The sequence below is a fragment of the Vidua macroura genome, chromosome 8 (genome assembly GCF_024509145.1).
Source record: "Vidua macroura isolate BioBank_ID:100142 chromosome 8, ASM2450914v1, whole genome shotgun sequence".
In the NCBI taxonomy this organism is placed as follows: Eukaryota; Metazoa; Chordata; class Aves; order Passeriformes; family Viduidae; genus Vidua; species Vidua macroura.
In genome coordinates, this window is record NC_071578.1 from 21,626,547 (window position 1) to 21,651,591 (window position 25,045).

General features: G+C 42.7%; 2 protein-coding genes and 1 long non-coding RNA gene across 10 annotated transcripts in view; 1 reads left to right on the forward strand and 2 right to left on the reverse strand.

Annotated features, from left to right (window-relative positions):
• Nucleotides 1-21,264, reverse strand: part of DUSP13 (dual specificity phosphatase 13) — a 28,629-nt gene extending 7,365 nt beyond the window's left edge. Inside the window, exons 1-2 of one of the 8 annotated variants that reach the window (XM_053983562.1) lie at nt 7,272-7,411; nt 6,129-6,213 (exon numbers count right to left, since the gene is read on the reverse strand). Coding sequence is in view for 2 of the 8 variants with exons in the window: in XM_053983559.1 (XP_053839534.1) it covers nt 7,611-7,632 (22 nt within the window). In the remaining 6 variants the exon portion in view is untranslated. Of the gene's footprint in view, nt 1-2,291; nt 2,351-3,237; nt 3,298-6,128; nt 6,214-7,271; nt 7,412-7,548; nt 7,584-7,610; nt 7,663-7,907; nt 7,936-21,194 lie in introns of those variants that run through there. The other 7 variants (XM_053983564.1, XM_053983567.1, XM_053983559.1 and 4 more) reach the window with 7 other exon arrangements.
• Nucleotides 7,399-15,728, forward strand: LOC128810579 (uncharacterized). Its single transcript, XR_008438073.1, has 4 exons — nt 7,399-7,476; nt 11,866-11,957; nt 13,024-13,152; nt 14,676-15,728. It is a non-coding gene; the product is annotated as an uncharacterized LOC128810579 (long non-coding RNA).
• Nucleotides 18,899-21,759, reverse strand: LOC128810419 (dual specificity protein phosphatase 13-like). Its single transcript, XM_053983224.1, has 4 exons — nt 21,705-21,759; nt 21,195-21,570; nt 20,711-20,928; nt 18,899-19,688 (listed from the first exon to the last, which is right to left on the reverse strand). The coding sequence occupies exons 1-4, from the start codon at nt 21,757-21,759 to the stop codon at nt 19,489-19,491; spliced, it is 849 nt and encodes a 282-aa protein (XP_053839199.1). The 3' UTR covers nt 18,899-19,488.
• Nucleotides 21,760-25,045: the final 3,286 nt, after the last annotated feature.

Below are 25,045 nucleotides of genomic sequence, written 5' to 3' on the forward strand. Positions count from 1 at the left end.
CCCTGTCTGGCCTGTGGAGCCTGGGTTTCCCCGTGGTTCAGGAGTTGCCCTGGAGGTCCAGGCTGGAGGTAGCTGTGGGTGACATTGCCTGGCTGCACGGAGCCCCCAGGAAGGGCTGTGGGTGACTCCATGCTGTTTGCATGCAGCTGGGTGCAGCTCCTGAGGGACTCAATCATGCCAGAACCTTGTCTACAACAACCTAGTGGAGCTTTGTATCTCCCCAATATTGTCCAGCCACTTGAATACTACAGTCTGCAAAGCTTTTTGGTTTGTTGGTTTGGTTTATCTATTTCCTTCCTTTCTCTATGGTGGAAATGATTGCCATTTTCTCTTGAACATCTCTGGCAAAAAAAAAAAAAAAAAAAAAAAAGCCCACACAACCCCCCCTCCCCACCCCAGTGACTTGAATTGGCTAAAGCATTTAATAGATTTGTATTGCATTTGCAGATTCTAGTGGAAAAAAAAACTCAGCAAAGTTTTGGGGGTAAAAACACAAACACTCTAATATTGTAGATATGTAGTAGTTAATTTTGTTATTTCAAAAAAATTTACCATTTCCATTTTTCTATTCAGTTACTCTTTGTTTTGGAATTTGTTCTCCTGCATTGCATAAAATATTTTAAACATTAAAACAACATTAAATGGCTTGCTCCTGGTTGAGAAAAATATGTTTTATTTCACTAACAGTGAACACAGACTGAATAGCCACCTATTTGCCTAGCCCAAATTTTCACTTCTGTAACAGGGCCTCCTGCCATTTTGCCATGGTTGTTCCCTTGTCTCCTCAAGATGGAACTGAGCTGTAGAGAGAATAAATGAATGCCTGGAGTCCCAAGAGGAGTCTGACAGGATATTAGTTGGACCCAAATCATCTTTCCTCCTTCCCTTTTGCTAGCACCTTCCTGGCTGGCACAGCTCTGCCTGTGGTTATGCTGATAGCCCAGATGGGGACAGGTATCTTTCAGTAACAAGTCCTTACATGAGATTATTGAGAGCCTCAGGCAAAGTAGGGCCTGTGGATACTACAATGGCACAAATACTACCTAACAATAATGTGATACAGAAAGATCCTGCAGCCAAATATCCTAAATTCCCTGTATCAAAAACCTGACAAACTAGATGGTTCAAAATTCCAAAGCATGGGGTCAGAATATAATTCATGTGAAAGGGGAAAAAATTTAAAAACACCCTCTTGATGCATTTGAAAATGCTGTCTACTCTATTTTTTCTTCTCTTTTCTCTCAGCGAGCATCTCTGCACTCATCTTTTACACTCCTTGCTCTTTTCTCTCAGGTAGTGTGTAACACTATGTTTCTTTGTCCTCCTGATGGAAAAATTCCAGATGGAAAGAAGTGTGTTTCACAAGGAAATGATCATGTTAGTGGAATTAATCTTTTAGATACTGTAATGTGAAATATGATCTTCCTTTTTGTTAAGAGGACCCAGTCTGTGTCTCTACACTTTGGTCAGAATCTGACGCTAAGAGAACCCAGGAGTCTCTTGAGGTAGAGCTGAAAGCTTCGTGTGCAGAAACAAGCACATTTAAAAGCAACAGCAAAGTTAAAACAGCCAGATGGGAACCTAGCAGGCAACCGAGAGGGGAACTCTCTGTTTTCCTTGCAAGCCTACAGGGGCTTGTTTGCAGGAATTAGAATCTCTCACCAGCAGTTCACTGCAGCTCTAATACCAAGTGGTATTGAAAATGAGAAGCAGGTTATGGCTGATGGTTTAAATGAGGTACCTATGGGAATTTAGAAATGAGATCTTGGACTTGTCTTGGTGTAGACTGTGCACATGGCAGAGCAATATTGCTTTCTTGGCTGACTGCATCATATATTATGGCCTTTTATTTTGCCCACAGTCAAACAGCAGGGAATAGTAGAAGTTCACTGCTCCAGCTCACTGTTCAAACTCTGATCTGTCTCATAAGAGACAGTGCCCCTGAATAATGGAAAGCAGAGTCGGTCCCTCAGCCTCAGTGCCGGTTCATGTTCAGTGCAGCACTGTATAAATGCAATTGCCATTATTTTGTGAAGAGAAAAGCAGAATGTACAATTAAAGCTCTGTTTGGTTCAGGTTTTAAGAGAATTTACTACCTGGGAAAGCTGCCAGATCGAGGGCTCTGGAAAGCACAGCCCACCCTTTAACCACAGCGTCAGGAAAGAGCAGGAGCAGCCCTCCAAGCCTCCTCAGTGGCTTCCCCCTCAGCCCAGCCCAGCTCAGATTGCAGATGCCCCTCACCCTACACTGGCAACCGTGTTTTACAGGGTGGGAAATCGGAGTTTTCTCACCTCTTCACTGCTTGGTCTCCCTCCTGACATCTCTATTCACATCCGGCCTTGTACATTTGTGCCCTGTCACTTCTCCAAACTGAGCTGGAGGTACCAACTTCTGCTTGCAAGGGGCTTGAGCTGGGCTGGAAAGCTAAAGGTTCCTTCCTTTGTGAGCCCTCCTGTTCCTGTGTAGGGCTGCCCATGGTGCTGGAGGGCTGCTGTGCTGCCCCACAGGAACTGGCTCCACATGGGGACGGCAGGAATGCACAAGGCCATTTCAGTAGAGGGAGCAATCACAGGGCAGGGCAGGTGCTAGGTATCAGTCTCAGACAGGGTTTGGATAGCCAGAAGAGCTCCTGATGGTGAGGCAGGTCCCAGATAAAGTGGGAAGACAAGGGGGTGCATGGCCAGACATGGGCATGCAGGTGGAGGTGGACCCCAAGCATCTCAGCTCAGAGGGGCCCCTGAGTGAGGTGGGGAGCCCCAGTGAGGCCTCCCTGCAGCCCCATCCCAGGTCACAGAGCCACTGTTGTCCTTGGACAAGGCAAGCCCCCGGGAGGGGCAGAGCTCGCTGAGCTCAGTGGGGTGAGCTTCACCTGTGCCTTGCTAGTTTTTGGGAAGAGGGTGCTACCTTACAGAAGTGCTCTTGGAGAGCATTTCCTCTTCTTTGCAATGTAAGAGACCTGCACATATTTTCCCAAAACTTGTAATTCCAAGGGGGAGAACCTTTGTGTTGCCCCCCACCCGCCTCCCCCAACCCTCCTATTTGAGTCACGCAGCCTAGGAAGAAGCACTTGCCCACGCATGCGGCTAAGGCTCTGCAGGAAAGGATGGCTTAAAAATGGAGGCACTGCTTGGAAAAATGGGGAGTCCTGCTGGCAGTGACAGGTCATGGCTGTGGCATGACGCCAGCTTTTGCATCTGCAGCTTTCAGATTCAAAAGAGATAAAAAAAGAAGTATTACCTTAGCAGCTGGCATCTCTAAGCTATGGAATAAACCATCCCCAGCAAGACAGCGCTGCCCTCCACAGGCTCCTAGCAAAATTTCCGACTGTCTGTGGATATCTTCGAGCCTAGGGTGATGCTTTGCCCTTTATTTCTCCTCTGGGGCATTCCTGTCCAGGGTACAGCTAGGAATTCAAGCCCCCCAAAACTACTGATTTTTTTGATGCATCTCAACTGTGCTAATGCTTCTCCCTGAATTAAAATTGTCTAGTCTTAAGTCCTGCTGCCAGCAGCCATAACTGTGCTGGATGCTGTAATTAGGGGAGCACACAATCACCATGCAGAGAACTGCTTCTAATAGTAGAAACTTCACTCTAATCTTACATAACACCAGTAATGGAGCAGAGAGGCTGTGGCTTCTGAGGAGCTTAGAAAGCTTTCTTGGGAAGCCTATGCCCTGAGGGCAGAGAAGCTGCAGCTGCAGTGAGAGCAAGAAAAACAAAATGACCTTGATATTGATAACAGTTCAGTGAGTGCTGTCACAACCAGTGCTGTGCCAAGACTTCATTGGTGTCACCGGCTGTCGATAGGTGTAAGTTATGGTCAGTTCTGATAAAAATGGTGTCAAAGAGGCCAGACTGAGAGAGGGATGTGTGGAAATAATGTCTTGCAAGCTTCAGGAAAGACAAACAAGGATGTTAATATATTGCCATTAAAAGGGGCTCCAAAGCACTTTCACTTCTGCAGGCAGTATGGATTTGTGTGACTGTGGATTAAAGGGTTTTTTTTTTTCTCCTTGATTTACTCCTCAGATGATTTTTATCTGACTGCTGTTATCAATACAAAATTGACAATACTGTCAAGTTTGCAAGATTTCAGAATATTTGAAGGCATGAGAAAGAGGTTTTGATATTCCTCAGTTGTTTGGCAGGGGTAGCTTTGAGCTGTCTCTCCCTGCACTTTTAACATAAGCAGTGAAGTGCTCTCCTTGCTTTGCCTTTCTTGAAAGGGTACATACAAAAAAGGCACCTTTTTCTAAGGTTGACAAAGCTGTACAAATTCTTTGCTATGGAATCAAGAGCAAACTTCAAAATTCTACAGTGGAAGATCTATTTTGGGGCTTGAGTTTTTCAGGCATATCATAGAGCTTTCCAGCTACATTCTCAGCTCTTTTGGGGCAGAGTGGAATGTTTTAGTATTTTGATTTTTTTTTCAACTGCTGACTTTAAAATCATGATTTGATTTTGATTAAGTCATCTTTTAAGAAGAGTGATTGTATGTCACAAAGGAGTTGACCACTGATGAGCACATGAGAATAATTAAAAGGAGATATTAAGACAAAGAACTGGGATTTCCTGTCACTTGCAACTTTTAATTATGTGTCTAATGGGTATTTGCTCCTAATTTCTTACCTTAAATTTGAAGAAATACGAGTGATTTTTCTGTTGTACCTCCCTGGTATCAGGGTGCCAGGTAAATCAGAGGGAAGTAGGAACTGCCTCATCAGGGGCTGTGGGCAAAGCAGGGTGTGCAGCTGCCTCTCCAGGCTGGGAGGGATGAGGGGTCAAGGGCAGAGGGGACGTGCTGCGGCTCTGTGGAACGGCCTGTCCCAGGGTCACTGGGAAGGAGTTTCCCTGCCTGGCCCTGCTGCAATATCTCTATGAGAAGCAGGCAGCACGGTGCTGCCCCACTTCTGAGACTGAGGCTATGCAAGCCTTGCAGTTGGTCAGGCAGGGCAGAAGCAAGGGTTGTTTTCTCCCAGCAAGTTTTTGCAGAGTGTTTTCACTTTACTGCCAGGTTTCCCTATATCTTGCCAGGTTTTATGCTGTTGTTTTTCTGATTCTGTTTCGTGCCCTTGATGTGGACTGTAGGTGGATGGCAAGACTGGTAGGTAGGGTGATGGAGGGGAGAAGAGCCTCCAGCAAAGCAGCAGCCTCAGGGCTCCCAAGAGGACAGTTGAGCAGAGGTAGAAGGAAGGAGCGTGTCCTTGCTGGAGGTTGTGCCTGCTGCAGGTGGTTTACAACAAACAGTTTGGGAACACACCGCAAACTTAACAGTCCATTTTCCCAAAGCAAACCTCCGTGCCTCCAGCACAGCCTTGGCAAGGCTGTCCTCTGCCTGAGAAAGTTGCTGCAAGCAGGAATGCATTAAGGACTGCGACATTCTCAGGTACAATGGCAACGGGAGTCACCTGTGAGCTATAAATAGCCCTGTCACCTGTGAGCTATAAATAGCCCTAACATCCTTTCTCTCCAGTGCCTGGAATCCCAAGCAGACATTTTTGCGGATGCTAGTGAAAATGAACAAAGCTTTGAAGAGCTTTTATTTGCACTCTCTTTGCAGGCTGGAAATTTTCTTAGCAAGTAGTGACTAGTTTTTCTTACTGGCTCTGAATTTTGCATTTATTTTAAGGGAAAATACTGGCATTTTTTTATTTTTTAATATTTTTTAATTATCATATATAATTTTAATATTTTTACCTCAACTATGTGGGAAGAGCTATTGTGGCAGGAGAGTTGGAATCACAAGTATTCATTTTCAAAAATCCTCTGTGCAATTGCAGGAAAAGGAGGAAAAAGCCAGGAACCTAGATTCAGTCTTATATAAATCTTACATGCATTTTTAACTAAATAATGAAAATGTTTTGGTTTAGAATTAAGCAAATAATGCAGGATGTTTGGGCAGGTTTTGTGGTGTTTACGTTGAGAGACCAGACAGCAATAGTGGTTGCAGTACAAGGAAAAGCTTTACCTGCCTATCAGACAAGATCTTTCTATAGTTTGATAGGAAACAAAGATGGCTTTGTTAAGGAGGTATGAAGACCTGAGAGCAACACTGGCAAAAAGGAGCCTTTTCAAAATATTTAGGGTTCACTTGATGAAGTCTTGTCATAACATGATTAAGTCTCACCTGTTATGCAACTCTCCTTTGCTCCTTATAGACAAATTGCTCTGGGATAACCAAAGAACCCTCGCTACAAGATCAACTAGTGGAGCTGGAAAAATTAGTCAATAATTTAAAATTTATTTTAAATATGCAAGAGGGACTGTATTTTTTTGCAGTGATGCCAACTAATCTAATTATAGATTAGACTGTTTTACTGACAACCCCTGTCTTAGGCCAGCGGGCAGCGCTGCGGCTAGTGAAACGCTGTGATTTTTCCTGCTGCCACAAGATGGCAGGAAAAAACAATGTTGGGAGATTTAAAGATACACAGCGATGGGCATCGCAGAACGGAATACACTCCTGACCGGAATTAAAAGGGAGAACTTACAAGAAACTGTGCACGTTGGATGGAAGAAAAATGTGAAATGTATGTAATTAATTAGTTTGGTATTGACCTGGGTGTATACATCAAAATATCTACACCATATCCTTTCCTATGCAGGTTTCATGTGTAAGAGAAGCCTGTGTCAGTGCTCATTTTTTCCTGCACACCATGCAGTTTGGCCTGGTTTTGTTCTGCTGGCAAAAATCTGTCGGACAAACCAGTCCAAGACATAATGCACTCAGCTAAAGTAGAAAACAGGGTGATTATTTTAGTTTTTTATACTGTCTTCTTCCAAATACGGTTCTCTTCCCATTCCCCGTTCCTCCAGCCATGGTAGAAAAAGAGGCAAGCCAGAGGACACTGCTTGGCCTTTGGGAACAGTAGGAAACACGAGGGACAGGGCAGGAGGGCATGCCTGGGTGCTAACAGGCTGTTGCACTGGGTTGCTGGGCTGGGCTGTGGGGTGAAATCAGTGTCCCTCCTGCCTGTTCTGCTGGGAAAACTGACCCTTCAATGCAATGGGTGTCACAGGAGCTGCTGGGGCTTTGGAAGAGGGCTGGAATGGAGGAGTCTGTGCTCTTCATGCTCTCTCCCCAGCTGCTTTCACTTCAAATACTTTTCTTAAAGGAAATAAACCCTCTACAGGAACAGAAATTGGTTTGGAAAGTACAACCATACTGGCTGGGGGTTTTGAGTTACCCAAAGGCATTCCTCCTCATCAGCCAGTATGGTGGTCCCCCTGCATTCTTCTGACAGATAAAAGAAAGCTGTGGAAAACTCACAAAGATTATTGTGCACCAGGAGCTCATTAACTGGTAGAAGTTAATTGTGAATGGCAGCACTGCGCAGACCCTGAGTGGGTCCGGGCCCTGGTCCTGGCCCTGCCACACCACTGCTCGCCAGCATGGCCTGGCCTGGCCTGGCCCGGCCTGGCCTGCCCTCACTGAGACATGGAGGACGTTCATCAGTGCCTTTGCAGTTTGTCTGGTGAGGGGACAAAGCTCATGGTCATGGCAGTGGCCTCCCCAGAGCCTCCTCCAGCACCAGCCTGCTCCTCACCCATGCAGCCTGTTCCTCATCTCTCCAGCCTTCCTCCTCACCCCTCCAGCCTTCCTCCTCACCATCCAGCCTGCTCTTCACCATCCAGCCTGCTCCTCACCCATCCAGCTTTCCTTCTCATCCATCCAGCCTGCTCCTCAGCTATCCATTCACCTTTCTTTCTCACCCAGCCTTCACTTCTCCTTCTTTTTTTCCCCCACAGCCTTCACCCCTCCTTGGAACTGATGGAGACAAGGTGTTTGTTGGGGGTGTGAGGGCAATTAGGGACTTTTGTGCTAGGAGCAGTTCTCCTGTTCAGTCTGTACTAATTAAAAGTATCAAGAGGTTTAAGAAGTAGCCAATCTGTTTAAAGCCAAAACCTGGAGGATACACAGCTGTCCTGTTTCTTATGCTGGCTTCCTCTAGGCTCTGCTCTGGCCTGATGGAGAATGAATAACTAGCCAGCCTTCAGGTCCAACCTGCATTGGCTCTTTTCCCACCTGCCTTATGAATGCTGTGTCCACACTACTCATTACTAAATACTGATTTCTGTAACATGGGCACCAAACATCCAGAATCTCCTCCCAGGCTGGCAATATATTTTTCACTATGAACCAAGGTTCATTTCACAGTGACAACATGGAGGAGAATGACAAGGCATCAAGAGTGAAGGAGCAAAAGCAAAATGCTTAAAGCAGCTTTCAACTCTTGTGATGGTGAGGGAAAAGAACTGATGACATGGGTGCCCATCACCTGGGCAGGAACACCCTTGTCCCATGACATGATGGTAAAACAGATCCTAATGCTTTCACACCTTTCCAGATTCTGATCCTACTTGGATTTTTAAGATATTCTTCCTTGTATTGCTTCTTTTCATAAAATTACTTTGGTCCCAGCTTGCTTCTGCAATTAGCAGCTTCATTTTGTGAGGAAAACAAGTGATGAAAGGTCTGCAGCTGCTGGCAACACCACAAGAACACTGCCAGCATCCAGGAGCCTTCCTTTGCCCTTTGGCTGCCCACCTCTGAGTTATGGTGCCACCTGCTATTTAAAGGTAGATTAAGCCTTCCTTGAAATTAATAGTTTAAACTGAACACGAAATTACTTTGAATTTAGCTCATGCAGGACATCCTACAACGTGGGTCCTTTTGCCAGGCTTTCAGCAACTGATCATCTAGGTCAAAACAGCTCCAGGGTATGCTTAATCCTGCTCTAGCTGTGAGGTGAGCAATCCTTTACAGACTGAGGTGTTAGTAGGTACGTGTGTGTATGGAGAAAACAACACTGTCTAGACACCTGCTCCCCTTCGGTGCTTGAAAGGAAAATCCTCCCCTTTCAGCACTAAAGCATTGACTGCAAGTGTCAATTTGCTATCTTTTATAGAGAAAACAATACTGAGAAACCATTCACTATAGGTAGTTTATCTACAAAGCAAGGGCTGTCCAGAAATTTGAAACCACTGTGTAGAAGGGATTTTCTATTTCTATTCTACTGGGTTAAGGGATTTTCTATTCTATTCTACTGGGTAAAAACTCTGAGTTGTTAATTTTTATTCTGTTGGTCAAGGTGTATATGCCTGAGAGGGAACAAACACATGTGCACATCAGCTCCAAAGGGAGGAACCCCCTGCACAGGTGGCATAATCTCACTCATGATGCTGAATCAGGTCTTGAGAGGGCTACACTGACCTCTGCTCTTCTCCTGCCACTTTTCACTACTGCCACAAGCAATGTCTGAGATTGGATAGGGCAGTCTTAACCCAAAAGACCCAATCTGATCTGAAATCCAGAGGCCTATAGCTATGTGAGCTTAATTGGGCCCTTCTCCCTATTTCTGAGACTGTCAGGCACAGGAAAGTGGTTGCTGACTGTTGGAACAGAAAAATGTGTCACAGAGCTGAGGTGCTTTTCTTATCCTGACTTACTTAATGTCTGTCCCACATCCTTCTTCCATAAAGATGTCTGTCATGCCTGTCCCATTTTCTGCCTTTCTAGGGTCATAAACAATAGTGATTACCAAGTAACTTCATCTCATCCCTCTATTAGCTTAACCATTCCCTTGATGGATCACAGACTGGGTGACGACAGGCGACATCTCTGTCATTAAAAACTCAAACTCCCTCTGCTCTCAGAGGTGCTGGTATGGTGACAGAGCTCCCCTTGCACACAGGCAGCCTTGCCTTCTGCCTGGTTACATCTCCTCCAGGCAGGATGGTGCATCTTGACTTTACAGCTGCTCTATGTGGCTACACATGCTTTCACAGCAGGATCTATCAGCATCAAATACCCCCCTTGCCGGGATCTGAAAGAGTGCTGCCTTTTGGCTCAGGAATGAGCCTGCTGTCCCCAGAGAACATAAAGACAAAATCCTAGCCAAAGAGGGAACCATGAGAACAGAGCTAAGGTTATGACTTTGGAAATGTTTATCTTCAGTCTGTATTTGATGTCTGGATAATAAGGTGACCAGTCTCTTAGAGAAACGTCAGGTAGGTTAAACAACAGAGGGGCACACAGTGGTTTTCTAGAGCTGCAGAACAGAGCGTGTGCAGGGCCTTACCATTCCCCACTTGCCACCTTTGTGGCTGATGGATGCTTTCATGCAGTGTCTCTTCCTAAGCCCTTCAGATCTGAGCTGTGAGTATGGTTGATACAGCTGTGCTTCTTCTTTTTTTTTTCTTTTTTTAAAGAATGGCTTTCCCTTTGTACTGTTTGCATTTTTTCATGCTGCTTTGGTTCACTCACCGTTTTCCAGTTTGGTAAAGAAACTGTCTGTGAAAACAAGAATGGAAAAAAAGAAAATTATCAAAGACAGTTTTTTTATATACATGGGGAAGAGGTGTTTCAAAGTGAGTCTATCAGGTTATGCACCTAAGTATTATTTCTGCCCTTGAAAATCTTTCTCTTACAGTGCTTAATTGGTCTGTGCAGATCCATTGCTTAAGAGGTAATTGGCCATTCTTATAGAAGGATCAGAAACAAAAACACTCCAGGCTGTTGTTCTAACCATTAAAAAAAAATAAAAAAAGGAATTATGGAAAGAATATGTTTCAGGGCATGATCCAGCCTCTCTTGAAACTATGCAAATTCACTTGGTGAAAACAACAGCAGACACAAAGAAATGAGTTGTATATGAAGAACTGAGATCTCAAATGTGATATTATGCAGAAAGTAAAGAGTCTGTACTAAATAAGTAACAGCTCAATGTGTTATCAAGGGTGCACTTTGATTTTGATGAATGTTAAAAGAACCTTTAGCCTTGAAAATAAAGAGGATAATTTCTCTCTAGGCAATGGCTGCTCATGAAAGCCATAAAATAAGAGCACTGGAGCCCTAATTTTATAGTGCTTTTTAAATGATTTTCAAATGGTCCAGCTGCTTTGTGCCACAATAGCACAAGGCAGAGATATTTACGCCGGCAGTAACAAGCATGCATCAGCCTGCCCAAGCTGCTCTCCGCAGGCAGCCTGCAGGAGGCGAAACACACGTGGAAAGATGATACTTGCCAATGTGGATTGATCACAATCACACCATGGTCAGAGCAATCCTGGGAAGCCGCTTTTTCCACCCAACAACTTGATTGTTTTCCTTGTCTGTGCGTTGCCTGCGAAGCACGGGATCTGTGCGGCTGGCAGTGCTGGTTCTATTTTGACACTTGAGAGCCTGCCAGCAATGTGTGCCTCTTAGGCCATACCGTCCTTGACAGGCGTGTCTTTTTGGAAATAGGAGGGCAAACTCAACCCTGGGTTACACTGCTGGTTTGGGGTGGGAGTTTCCACAAGGACTAGTGTGGCCCCAGCTTCGGTGTTCTGATGCAGCACTGCATTACCTTCTCCAGAAATGCATGCATGTGGCAAGTGAACTCTGGGCAAATGCTATGGAATTCTGCTGAGATGCTGAACTGCCACCAGCAACTTTCCCCAGGTATTTTACCTCTGCATGTTTAGGACGTCAGTCTAAAACTGAAATTTATTTTCCAAACAAATGCTCTAAGATGAGAACTACCCTGGGGTGGTCTAGCTTAGCTTGCCAATTTAGGTAGTCATTTCAACAGTTCAAAAAGAAGTTTCAATTTTTTTTCTTTACAGTCCCCTCTCCTTGGTGAGACATTGACATAAGACAGGGTACTAGGAGAAAACTGCCTTCTGAGCCAGCAGAATAGGCTTTAAAGAGCAGTTCCTTTATGAAATATTCCATTAAAATTAAATAACTTGTCTCTTTCCGTGTTCACTAGTGCTAGAGGCACAGCAGTGTTCAAGTAATAAGAATTTTGGTGGGAACAGGAAATTTTGAGCATGAGAGAAATGTCTAATTTATGGCTGAAAATTTAATGCATTTGCAGGTCCATAAGGCTGAGACAGAGCTGGGCAGAGGGCATGGCAGGAAGAAGTTACCTCTGGAAAGTCCTCAGCCACTGAGCATCTATTGTCACCAGTAAGAGAAAACTGTCTCCCATCTGAGTGATTTGTGTGGGTTGGGCAACATTTTCCCCTTTTCATTTGCTGATCCCAATCAGCAAAACAGGTTAGCATCTTTTGGTGTCCAGGGATATACTTAAGACCTTTAATTTTAAACAGGGGCCTATTTTCTCTTGGAGTTGAGTTTTAAGAGTTTTAATGAGCAGAATGGACAGCAAATTAGGAATGTATCCCAGAGGAGTACCCAGCATATTTGCTGCCTTCATTTAACCGATTGATTGAGGAATGACAGGAGCATGCAAAATTCAGAAACATTCTATACCCTAAACAGAGAGGAAAAATAAATTTGATGCCAAAGCTTTAGGTCATGTTCCTTTCATCTTTATCTCATATTCAGATTGTTTGTCTGACATTTCTCCTTGTTGCTTAATTTCATAAGAGTTTAGAGTTTACATAGGTGTATACTGTATCTTAGTTCAGCATGTAAATCCTGCAGCTTGATGAAATTCCTCACGACTGGGTAAGTCTTTGGATAGCATTGCCTAGAGGTAAGTGGCAGAATAGGTAAACTAGCATAAAGGAAGCAGATCGGCTTTTTCTAAGAATACAGCAAATAAAGATTTTTCCTTTCAAAACAGAAAGGAGTACACATAGTGCTGTTCCAGGCTGCACGGAATAGTGCTATGGTCACAGATTGCATAAGTTTGTACTTCTGCCTCACTCGCATCTCATCTCATCTCAGAGAGATCCAATTTACAGCAGCTCAGATTAAGTAGCCTCCAGGGTATTACATACAGCCCTTTCATAAATCAAGAACTGGTTTTTGTTACTAGAGATCTGAGTCCAGAAACAGAGGAAAACACATGGCATGAGGCTTTGTAAATTGCCAACTGGCATGTGTCTGCAATAGTTTGCAGCTTTTGGCTATATCTCAAATGAGAAAGTAACTATTTTTAGTTATTTTTGTTGTGTACGCTGACAAATTAATACAGAAAAATAATAAAAAAAAATTAGTGATTTCTGACTGAGACCTCAAAACTGTCTTCTGTTTAATTGCTTTTCTTTTTTCTCTCCTGTGACAGAAGATACATTCTGATGATTACTAGTACACCATGTGTGATCCTTGCCACTGATGTGGATATGGTTTTGTTGGTCACTCCTAATCGCTCAGAATCCTTCTGTTTTCCCACGTGCCAATGAAGACAATGTCTGTAAGTGGATAATTAGGCTTACCTGAGTGGTTGAGTGACATTTAGTTAATGCTGCTAAAGTAATTTGTGATTGCTTAATGCCAGTGCTGTGTAAGAGCAGCAGTTTACCATTGGGACAGGGACTCACCATTTGCCCTTGTTAATGCACACAGAATGTATAGAAATGTGCAACAAGGTCAAAGTCGATTGTGTCTTCTGTGAAAGCTTATGATTACAAGTAGCTCAAGTTATCTTGTTGCCTTGTAATGTATTCCTGTCTGTAAAGCCCAGTGCCCACCACACTCTGAGACATTTTTTCCCCTTTGAGAGGTGTAAGAAAAAGTAAGGTAGTAGAAGAATGCTAAAAGGTTGCAATTTCTGAATATAATCATATCTGGAAATGCAGAATTCCAAGATATTTCACTTTTGAAAAGAAATAAGTTTAACAAGTTTTACTGACCTCTGTTGGCTACAATCACATTGAAGACTGCTGGCCCAAACACCCTACAAAAATTCACCTCAGGAGGTAGCTCAGATCCTTCTGTAACTGAATTTGAAATATGTATGTTGAACACATTGAGGTTTTAGCATAGCTTGTAACTGTACAATGTTTCTTTGCTGACGTGATATTAGCCTTGCTGATCCAGTTAAACTCCAGTTAATAAACCTGCGTGCTTAAGATCAGCATGAAGTTTGACTTCTGCAGGATATTTTACACATTGCACCCTCAGCTGCTTATTATATAGCACTTCAGAAAACATTGTACCTTTAAATCCAAAAAGTCTTGGCCTTGGCCTTGTCTATCAGCAATGGCTGATAGCCAGACAAATATTTAATAATCAGTTTGTTGACAACTTCAAAGTCCTCCAAGATGAAAGTCATCATGTTAAGTCAGCCATCCCTACTTTATTTTATTATATATTTCACTTGTTTAAAGACACTGAACATCAGATTTCTGATAAAGGCATACAGAGATATAGTTCTTACAAAATACAGCATTAATTCTATATTGATCTTTGATTTCCAAGTAGCTGCTCAGAAACTGCACATAAATGGTTCCACAGAAACAAGAAGTGACAATATATGGTACTGGCCTGGGTTATTTTAGCTCTGGCACAAGTTCTGATGCTGGCATGGGTTTGCTCAGTAACAGAAACATCCATTGTTTATTAACTTCACTGAGTACTGGGTTGGGCCCTAAATGCACATACTCTCCCCGTTCCCCATTTCTATATCATGAAGAGCTCATGAAACTTTATTCTCAGGTGTTGTTCCTGTTTGTCTTATTGAAGTTGGCACAATAAAGAAAATTCCATCTGTAGTTCTTGATCAACTTCCAGTTTCACTCTTTGCAGTCTGTAACTCCTATTTAAGCTAATATTAGTGATCAGCTGTTCCATTAACAAAGAAACCTGTTTACATTTCTATTTCTGTTAGCTGAATGTTCTCAAAGTTCATTTTTTCCTTACTACACATACACACTATTGTTATCTATATATTTTTTTCATTTTATTCTCTACCATTTCTTTCCCCTTACAAAACAGAATGTGACTGAAAGAAACATTCAAGAGGAGTTTGGAACATGTATATTCACAGGCGTTAAAAGGAGGTCTTGAAACTGCACTTAAAAGGCTGTCTAAAATCAAATGTTGCTGTTAAGAGAACACAATTTCAGTGATTTTTGTCTTAAATCTTTGCCTGTACCACCTGTCAGGCTCAATTCTACAAATCCTTATTTCTGCACATGGTTCTAGTAAGTAAAAGAGTTCATTTCCAAGTGTAGTTACAGGTTTAACCGGAAAGGCAAGGGTCGGTTTCCCACTCTCGTGGCCAAGGCAGAAGCTCAGCGAAGCACCGCACATCGCTGTGGCTTCTGCCTCAGCACAGCCAGGCTCCCACCAGGGCCCCGTGCTGCCGCGTGTCCCCAGCCGCAGGGCACAGGGCCACCTGCCGCCTGCCACGCTCCTGCCTGCAGGTGCAGGGACGTCCGGAAGCAGGCGGCAATCTGTAACACCAAGTTTTGTAAATGCAGATTATTTCCCCAACGTCACCTAGCTCATTTTTTTGGCTTTGCTGTTTCATAGCTAAAAGAATGGCTACTTTAGCTGTAATCAGTGGGCAATCAGCAGGGTTTTTAGTTTCCCCTGCTTCTCTCTGTAGGAATTGTAATTTCTAGATATTTCAACAAGTTTGCAACCTGATGATGGTGGAAAAACCCTTGTTTTGGCATAACACTGGGCACTAGGCATGTTGAATGCAGATGCGTGCATGCTTTCTCTATGCTTCAGAGTGAAATACCCATCTGCACAGTTTTCAGAAATAGTGAAGTCTGCTGTCATTCAGAATACCCATAGATTTGTCAAAATTTCAACTGCAAATCAAGTTGTCATATAAACATCCAAAGTCAGAATACTTTTTAATGTGACAATTTCCATTCTAGTTAAAATTACACCAAAAAAAGGTAAAAACCAATTATTATTCAATTTTAAGGCTGCTCAGGATCATGACCCTGTCTTGTGCTTTGTATGGTAAATGCTGTAGCAGTTTTTAAATCTGTATGTTGCACAATTATAAATTAATACAAAGCAATAAAGAGAGTCTCATTCTCTTTTTAATTGGTTTTCTGTGCAGTAGGTTCTTTCTTTAATGGATAGTCCTTTTGCTTTCTTCTGTGCTAATCTTAAGTCTATTTTAAGGCAATGCAATTAAGGCAATGAACTATATAAAGTTGGACAGCATATGTTAATGAGTACTGTATTCCCCAGCCCTTCAGAACAGCTCAGCCTCAAATAACACTTACATATTGCCTATGTAGAGATTAGGCCACTCTTCACCCACGTGATTTAATTCCACCTTGCAGCTGTCCAAAATATCTGGCAGTTCCTGGGCAGAGGGATTGCCAGGCTCAGAGCATTCCTGGGCTGACAGAGTCTGTCTTCAGGTGCTGACCCCTGTGGAGGCCTCATGCAGAGTCAGGCAGAGGAGGGAGTGCCTGCTGGAAGCGCTGCTGTGGAATGCACAGGGGAAGTTTTTGCTGAAGCAGGCTCTTTCTGCCGCCTGATGTTCCCAAGCAGGTGGCTGACTCTAAATACAGCTCGCGCCTTGACGCCTCCCTGGATTAGCTCAGTGCTATGTCCCTGATGCAATGGGGAACAGCCAGAAAAATGAACCTTCTGCTTTAAGTGAATCTTATGCAAAAAAAAAATGCTACTCCCATCCTCACATAAGCTATGGTGCTGTTCCTGCCAGCAGAGAGCTTTCCCTGTGAAAGAAATGTCAGTCGGTGCAACCGAGACGCAGTCCCAAATGCCTCATGTGACCCAGTTCTAATAATAAGCTACCAGGAAAGAGGGGACAGCACAGCCTGAGGGTGAGTTCAAAATAAACACCATGAAAACACTGGTCCTGGGCCTTACCCAAGGTTCACCAAGCCCACTGTCCTGTGCTTGACTGTGGCTGAAAGTGAATGCCTACAGAACATAAAATCACACAAGCATGAATTATACTTGTGTATATAAAAATAATAATAACACTCTCGCAACTTCCAGCTGCAGTTCATGAGCTTGCTGATTTGGATGGAGTTTCTAAGTATTTGGTAACACTGAATGGATTTCTATCCCTCAGACTTTTCCACTTGAATGTCTATAGGCTTTTACTCTCTGCAGCATCCTGTGACAAGTGTTACACAGCTCATGTAAACCCCTCCTCTTGTTTCACACCTGATTTCTACTGACTTCATCTGATGCCCTCGGTTCTTGTACTGGAAAATAAAATTAAGAGATGTTTTCACTTGAACTCTACATAGGTTCCTTCAGGTGCACTGGTTTTGTGATTGGTTTAAGCAGATTTAGGTCTGCCAGAGCTGTAGCGGGGACAGTTCCTTTCACTTGCACCTTCTCCCAGGTTGTGTAGACCCTCTTGACAAATGTGTATTTTCTGAATGAAATGCCACTGGGGAGGCAGTATTTTTCCTTCATTTTGGTTCCTTAATCTAACTTGCCAAACTACCATTCAAAATACAAATTTTTATGCTGATAATGGAAAGCAGTGAAGTACTAATGTTATGTCACATCATGACTTGGATTATGGATAGTGTAAGTGACAGGTGAGGAGGTCCCTTTTCCTCTCAGCACATTGCAGCAGACAATGCTTTCTCTTTTAAGAAATTACAGGATTATTCTTCTGCTTTTGCTTATGTTGACTGAAATCTTTTTCCCTGCACTCAGGGATGTGCACTCAAAGTAAATCTGTGTATAAAGAAGCAATACAGACAGGCAGGAAATATAAGCAACACTGACTCCACAGATTAAAAGCACTTCTGTAATTTGACAATGCTCTTGAAAAAAGTTTCTACCTAATTCATTCCTTCCACTGAGGTAAGAAAGTTGTACTTACAAGATCACTACCATGCCATGGGTGGCATGGATGCTCTACTGACTCAGCTTCACTCTGTGCTCTTCCCTTCCCTGCCCCTGGTGAAACAATACTCTCCCAGGATGAGCAGTATCTTCAAGAGCAGGTACTAATTTACAACAGGAGCAGCTTTCACAGCTGTGGCTTTGTAGGACAGATGCTCAGAGGCTTGCAAAACATTATCCTGATGGGAGGATTCCATTAATCTTGCTCACATGTGTCTAATTTTGTTCAGCCTAAAGCCATTAAGATGCATTATTTCACTCACATGAATTTCAGATTTTTCAATGCTGTGTCTTCAAAAGGTTTTCAGACTAAAACCCACTATAATGTGAATGAAGTATAAATTATAATGAAATATTAACTCATATAAATTCCTATTAATTTTTATGGAGAACTTCAAAGCAAACAAAGCTCCTCCTCCACTGCTCTGCTGCTTTGTGAGGTGTAAAGATGGTCCTAGCACTGTTGGGTTTTAAATGTGATTTCCTATTTGATCTTTTCACGTAACAATGTCTTACCTTTCTCTCATCAGTGGAGCTCTTTTGCAACGTTTAGGAAAATCTCACCAGTCAAACTGATGTCTGAAAGGATCTTAAATATAATAATTTTCCAAAGCACTTGTGTACAGTGAAATAGGGAGGGATTTCTACATTCGCCTAAATGCTAGGCAAAATCAGCATTCATGTCATTACCTCTGCAAGAATGAAGAAGGAAATGTGGTCTGGAAAGGAAGAGGTTCTACTCACAAGTCACCATTATATTAGTCTTCTAATAACCTTGCAAGTCTCTTCCAGCAGAGAATAAAATGATCAGAACTGATGCTTCAAATGCAAACAAGCAAGCAGAAATGTATTTACTTAATCTGTCAGGGAATCTTTTAAGGTCAACTAATCAATAAATCCAACCAGCAGCAAAGGGCAAAACCAAATTTGATTATCATTTCATGGTTCACCACAAGGTAACAAGCTAATTTTCAGGCAGAGTGGTAGCATGAATTTCAAACACTGTTGCTGTATTAAAAGTCACATTGGTTTAAATACTTATTAACTGGTGACAGGAAAAGTGACGTCCTCAAAACATCTTAAAACTAATTTATATCAATTAGGCCAAGCCCCTGATGTAAGCTAAATGTCTACCTGATATTAAACCACGGGTGATCCAAAGCCACTGACATAGAACTGATTTGGAATAATTTGGAGTGCAAGCGAACTGATGAGTCCAACTTACAAAATGCTTTGAAGACCTAACATATTCTTTTTAATGTCCTCAATATACTACATGATATACATTATCTTTTTGAAAACATATTTAACAAGAAAACACTCATGGGGTTTGCTGACCCAGGCTGCAGAAGTATCACAAACATTTATTCTGATAGTGTGGGTCTTCTGGCTGACACAGCTTTCTATAACACCATAATATTTAGCAGGCCAGCAAAAGAGGAACGTTTCTGTAGGAGTGCCTGGGCTCTCAAGAAACTGCCCTTGTCAGATCATCAGCCCTGAAGCACAAAATTTTTCTTAGGAGAACATGCATTTTAGAACTGTAACCAAACTGAGAAAGATGATTATGTTACACTCCCAAGTAAAGGGGACTCAAACATCCTTTACAGCTAGATGCAAATATTGAACTTGCCTCTGGCATGAGCAGAAACCAGGGAGAAACTTGGTCTGTCTTAACCACTTCAGTGCATTCATCCAGTAGCACCACTCAAGGCACAGCAGTTCTACCCTGCGTAGTGGTTATAGTGCTGCTGTTGGCTGTGCTGGTTTTGGAGGGACTGAGCTATCAGAATTAATCCATTTACCATTCCGTTGGCCTTTTATGTCAATGCATAATTGTCTTCATTTTTGTAATGTGCACAGATCATGGGAAGCTGTATATGCACCACGGCTCTGCAGGGTGGAACTGGATACAGTGAATGAAGATAGGGCTGCCCGTTCAGCTGTCCTTCCTTTGCCGGAGCTGAACATCCAGGTTTCGCAGGTGCTTCAGAAAACCACGATTGGGTGAAATCCATCGATGCTCCTTCACTGTCTTGATGGCTTCAACTAATGGGAGGTGGTGATTTATCATGAGATATGCTAGGACTAGAGAAGCTGATCTGCTTACTCCAACTGCACAATGTACCAATATTTTGGCTGGTAAAAAAAAAAAAATTACAACCATCAAGAGAAGCAGTACAGTGGATGAATTTAAGTGTTTTTCTTAGTCTTCTGATAGATCACATGAACTGCTAACAGTTAAGTCTAATTTGCCATTGTTACAGTCACTTGTTTGAGAAATGCCATAAGACCCCAAATTGATCTCAGAAACACTGGTAAATCAAAGAAAACCCCCTGAGAGTAATGAAGCAGTTCTGTTTTGACCATGAGGAAGAGAAGACACATTAGCTTCAGCAGGCTGGCTTATGCAAGGAAGAGTGCTAAAATCTGGCTTGAATGGATAGCACAGACACATTAGCCACCAAGAAAAACGACTGGCCTAGTACTATTGCATAATAAGGCAATTTGATGCAACTGTAGTTCTATTTTGAAGTCAGAACTCGTGATACAGAGATAGCTCCATTAATGTCAGTTTACTCATTCTAAGAAATAGTCTTTTACATAAAACAGGTTAATTAGGATTTTATTGCACCTCTGCCAAGAAGCTCAGTTTCTTGTGGAACTCACTGTAAACCTCCTTGTGTAAAAGTAAATCTGCTTCTTGGAAACACAGCCTTGCAGGCTCTGTTCACACAAGAAACTCATCTGCAATATATGAACCTCTTCATACAGTTGGTGACTGCAGAAATCAGGACACTTGTCTTTTTATTGATTTTATTTGTTCTTGCAATAAAAAGGTCTTAAAAGAGGGTGCCCATTTCCAATGCATGTTTTTGCTTCTCTCCTTTTGAATGAGCCTTACCTTCCAAATAATTTTCTCGCTCCTCCCCAGGCTCTCTCCTGCACGGTTCATCTGTTTTGTCACATCAGCTCTTTGGAACCTAGTCAGAGCTACACCCACATACACAGCACTCCCTTCTCCTGCCACCCACTGTGCAGGTGACCAGCACCTGCCAGGACACCATGTAGTGACTCGTCCACCACTGAGCTTTGTGGAGCTGACCTGTTATGTGAGGCTGCTGACTCGCATCAAAATGTGACCAACAATAATTTCATACCTCCTGGCGTGTTCAAGGCATTGTGGATAAACTGTGCAGCAGAGAAAAAGAACTGGCTGATATCAAAGCTTGGCAGGTCATGGGCTGGTACACCATAATAATCAATGGTTGCTCCATAAAAGTCCTGGCCTCCGTGGCTGTATGATGTGCCATGGGCAGCATTTAAAACATGGGTCACACCCATCTTCCACAAAACAAATCGATTGTGTGCTGTTACTCTAAGGAAAAGACAAAGACAAATCAAGATGGGTGCAGTGATATTCACAGAGCAGAAGCACTGAGACTGCATCTCCCAAACCACTGCTTTGATTCTAAGGGCTCATCGAGAAGGGAATACCAGCTTTGTCATAATTTTATCTCGGAAGTCGTGCTGTCTGCAGCGTAAACGACAGCAATTAGCAAAACTATGAGCTGTCTAAAGCCGCACCCATGAGGCATACTAACAAAACGTATGGCAGAGGTGTGTCCATAAAGCTGTACTTACAGGTCCCCTAAGAAGAGATTAGGCCATACTTCATCAACGTGATTGCAAGAGGGCCGCCCAGTGTTCAGGAGCTGCTCGATTTCCTTGAGGGAGGGGACATCCTCCGGGCATGTCCCAGCGCCTTCAGGGTCGGGGGTGTCCGGCGCCCTTGCCCCAGACATGCTGAGATCCGGGGTGAGAGGCCGCTGCCGCCGGCCGGAGGAGCGGCACGGGGGCGCTGCCAGCGCCGCTCGGTGCCGCGGGAGGCTGCGAGATGGGCTGGGGCAGGTGCCGGGCAGCCGGGCTGGCAGCCAGGCCCGCGCCGGGGCTGCCCGCTCGCCTCTGCACTGCCCCGACCGCCACAGCCGCTCGAAACAGACGCAGGTCCCAAACTGGCCTTTGCTGGACCCTTACTGGTTCAGTCTGCTTCTCTGGGCTCGTCTCCAGAGCTGCACTGTTCTGCCACACAGCAGCCTTGTGCCGGGGACGTCAGCCACATGTGGCACAGCCCCCTGCCCGCAGGACACGCACTAACACTGGCTGTGACTGTCCCCAGCCGTGTCTTCGACACAGCCGTGGCAGTCATCGAGATCTGGGCATTCATCACTAGCACTTAAAACAATAAAATAGCAACCTGTCCCAGTAACAATTATCCATCATTTAGTCTGAGGTGCAAGGGTCAGAAATGCACTAGCTGGTCCTACCAACACGGTCACCAGGAGGGTTAAACACCAAGTGGATGATGATGATGCCTTGCCTGTCACTGGTAATCTAGGGAGATTTATTTCTTGAAGCTACTGTTTTTCACAAAGTGAAATTATCTCACATAATTGTACTTTATATTTTTAATATTTTCTATTGCAGTCCTTCACTGGGTTAATACAGTACACCTGCCACATATTGTGTGATACCTCCCTCTGTTGAAAAGAGACCTAAAGCCAGGAGTATAATGGTTCTCAGGTGAAACTTGTAAGCCACTGAGTTAGTTTATATAGGAAGGTCTGGCGAGCCATAAATTGGAGACCCACGATATCAAATTGTAGTATTAGTGGGTCTTTTAAATTGTTGCAGTGCCTGTACTTCTGCGGAATTACTCCTAGCAGGGGGCTGCAAAATTGTCAGTGGTGGAGCTACAAGGCAGAACAAAAGAAATGGTGATGCTTTTCCTCTGTAAGCCTGGCAATCCAGGAGAGAAGCTTATTGCAAAGAGTTTCCCCTGTAGAAAGAAAGGTCATGAATAGAAGGTACTCTTGGTCAGGTCTGAGCCACCTTTATTCTATATGCATTGATATACTATGATAGATTTGCTTTATTTTAACAAGAGACATATCATGGACATTCCAAGCTGGGTATTAAAGTCTGGACTAATTAACTGGACTTAGGAGTACTCAATGAGAGGTCATCATAATACAGTGCAATAGTTTCCAGCATCAGAGGACAAAATCATATGCAACAAGGGAAAAGTGACTTTGTATAGAATATTTTGTGAAGCAGAAATTACTTATGTTCTGTGGTATTTAGGGAAGAAACTGTTTAAAAGCTTCTGTATACAAAGAGACTTGTTACTTCCTGCTGCCATATACATTCTGACCTAAAATGATGAATGAGGGAAACTACAAGTAACAGTGCTGCAGTGCTTATTTAGAGGGTGTAGTGGGACAGGCAGCCAGGCTCTGCTGTGGGTGAGGCAACCAGCTGGCCAGACCCAGCAGAGGAGAGGACTGGAAAAATGGCTAAAGTTGTATTTCAAGCACTATGTATATGGCCTTCATACATTACGTTGTTTTTCTGTTTTGTTCTTGGGTTTGTTGTTTCAGTAAACTAGTGTGCTTTAAGCTGATTAATGTGTGCCCATGAATCAGGAAAATTAACTGGCTGAGCAGGTTAAGCTGTTCAATTTAATTTACTTTTCTCAGGTTTCTGGGTGGAGACTCAAGGTGAGACTTCACTATCAGTTTTTTGTAAATGTAACCCCAGCCCATTTGTTGCTAATCAAGTTCTGTGAAAAAGGTGAAACTCATGGTTAAGTCTACCCTTTTCAGCTGTAAAACTTTTATTGGCCTCTCCACCAACTGCAATGACTAAGAATTCAAAGTTCATCTGTGATATGAAAGGTGACAAACAGAAAAACACAAACTCCGGAAAAGTGATCCCTAAGTCCTCTGTGCCTCGAACATTTGTATGCATAACATCCATCTACTTCAAAACTCTGCCATTCTACACTAACATCTTCTAAACATTTAACAGGCTGCAAATGTGGCTTTGGTAAAGCTGTGTAACTGAGCTTTTTTAGCCAGAAGTTGCCTTTGGAACAGAGAGGAGGCAGAGATCTGGCTTTCAGGTGGATTTACCTCTCTACATCTGTGCCTCTTTTCTGGCCCTTTCAATATCTGCTAAGAAAGGATGTAGAAAGCAACAGGCTGATATATGGTCACACTGAATGGAGGCGAGTTTAGCACTCTGTGCAGGAGGCACTTCTTGAGATTCCAATCATTTGGAGGTTCTCCTGGCTGTTTGAATGCTGGGCAACTCTAAACTAAACATTTGTGTGCAATCGTATATGAACATTAAACAGCTGCTGTTTTAGCTGAAATTAATGTATGCCTAATCTTGGAACATGCAACAGAAGGCATTCTAACCAGACTATGCCTTTGTGATTGATTGGAATGTATTACTTGGTGCAATAATCTCCATCAAACAGTCCCTGGCTAATAATGTATTATTGGTGGCAATAGTGTAAATTGCCATGGAGTGTTCTAGTAGCACATAGCATTGCCAGGAAAATGTGCAGCAGTTGAGAACAGGAAATTCATGGTGGCTCTTCTATTTCTTCCCTTGAAAGTACTCATATCAGTATGATGCCATCTCTCTACTGAAAAAAGAGCCAAAATCAGACTCCTTTCACATATCCTGAAAGAAGACAGCTTTTACAGTGAAAATGTTACAGCATGACAGTTCAGTTAGATAGGATTTTATAGACAAGTATCTCCAGCTGCAAAAAGGTTCTTCTCATTTCACTCATTTGCCTGTTTCCAGGATTTGGATTTTGGGATGGTTAACTACTGAAGAAGAATAGAAGTATTTGAACTCTGGTACATTTTGGGCAACACTAAGTAAGTAAGTGAGACAACGTTTTCTCGTGCTCCACAACAATGTACTTTTAAAAAATGGAACAATTTTGTCTGCTGAGTACATGGAGTTTATTCTTTTTCTTTTTTCCCTTTACTATCCTCTTCTTAATAAGCTTGTTTTCTGTCTTAAAAAAATATTATAATTTACTAATTTGATTAGTCCTTAGGCATTCAATGTCTTATTCTTCCATTACAGAATTAAGACATTTGAAGATAAAACAGATGTGTGAAAGTTCACACATGACTGACCTAAGTATGCTTCAACTGAAGTACAGAGATTGTGAAGAAATTATAAGGCAGGACTTGATCTGTAGAAAAATGAGATTACCAAAAATCCCACCCCAAACCCAGAATAAGAAAAAAACATTATTTAAATCAATTAGCACTTCTAGTGAAAGATATGCCCCGTTGCCATGTTGTATTCTTTGCTGAATAAGAATTTTCATAAGAAATTAATTCTCTGTTAAGCTGACTCCCATTATTTTCTGTGTAGGGCCTTAACAATTGAGATAGATTATTTCAAATTATTAAATGCTAATGACAATGTTTAAAATTTAAAAAAAAGCCCATTACATTAACACATCTCATTTTCCTTTGCTCTATAATATATTCTAACTTGAGCTACTTGGAAATTTTCGATATAAATTTCTTTTTTTTTATTGCATTAAGTGTCAGCCTGAACATTAAATCAATATAACTATATGAAGTGAATAAATTGTTTTCAATCTAAAGATACATCAG

Excerpts from the sequence above, each read along its gene's own strand:
- LOC128810419 (XM_053983224.1), bottom strand. The coding sequence starts at position 21,759 with ATGACTGCCACGGCTGTGTCGAAGACACGGCTGGGGACAGTCACAGCC. Across the intron at positions 21,571-21,704 it reads GACAGTCACAGCCAGTGTTA|GCCAGTTTGGGACCTGCGTC; the intron begins GTGCGTGTCCTG and ends GGTCCAGCAAAG. Across the intron at positions 19,689-20,710 it reads TGCCTTGAACACGCCAGGAG|CCAAAATATTGGTACATTGT; the intron begins GTATGAAATTAT and ends TTTTTTTACCAG.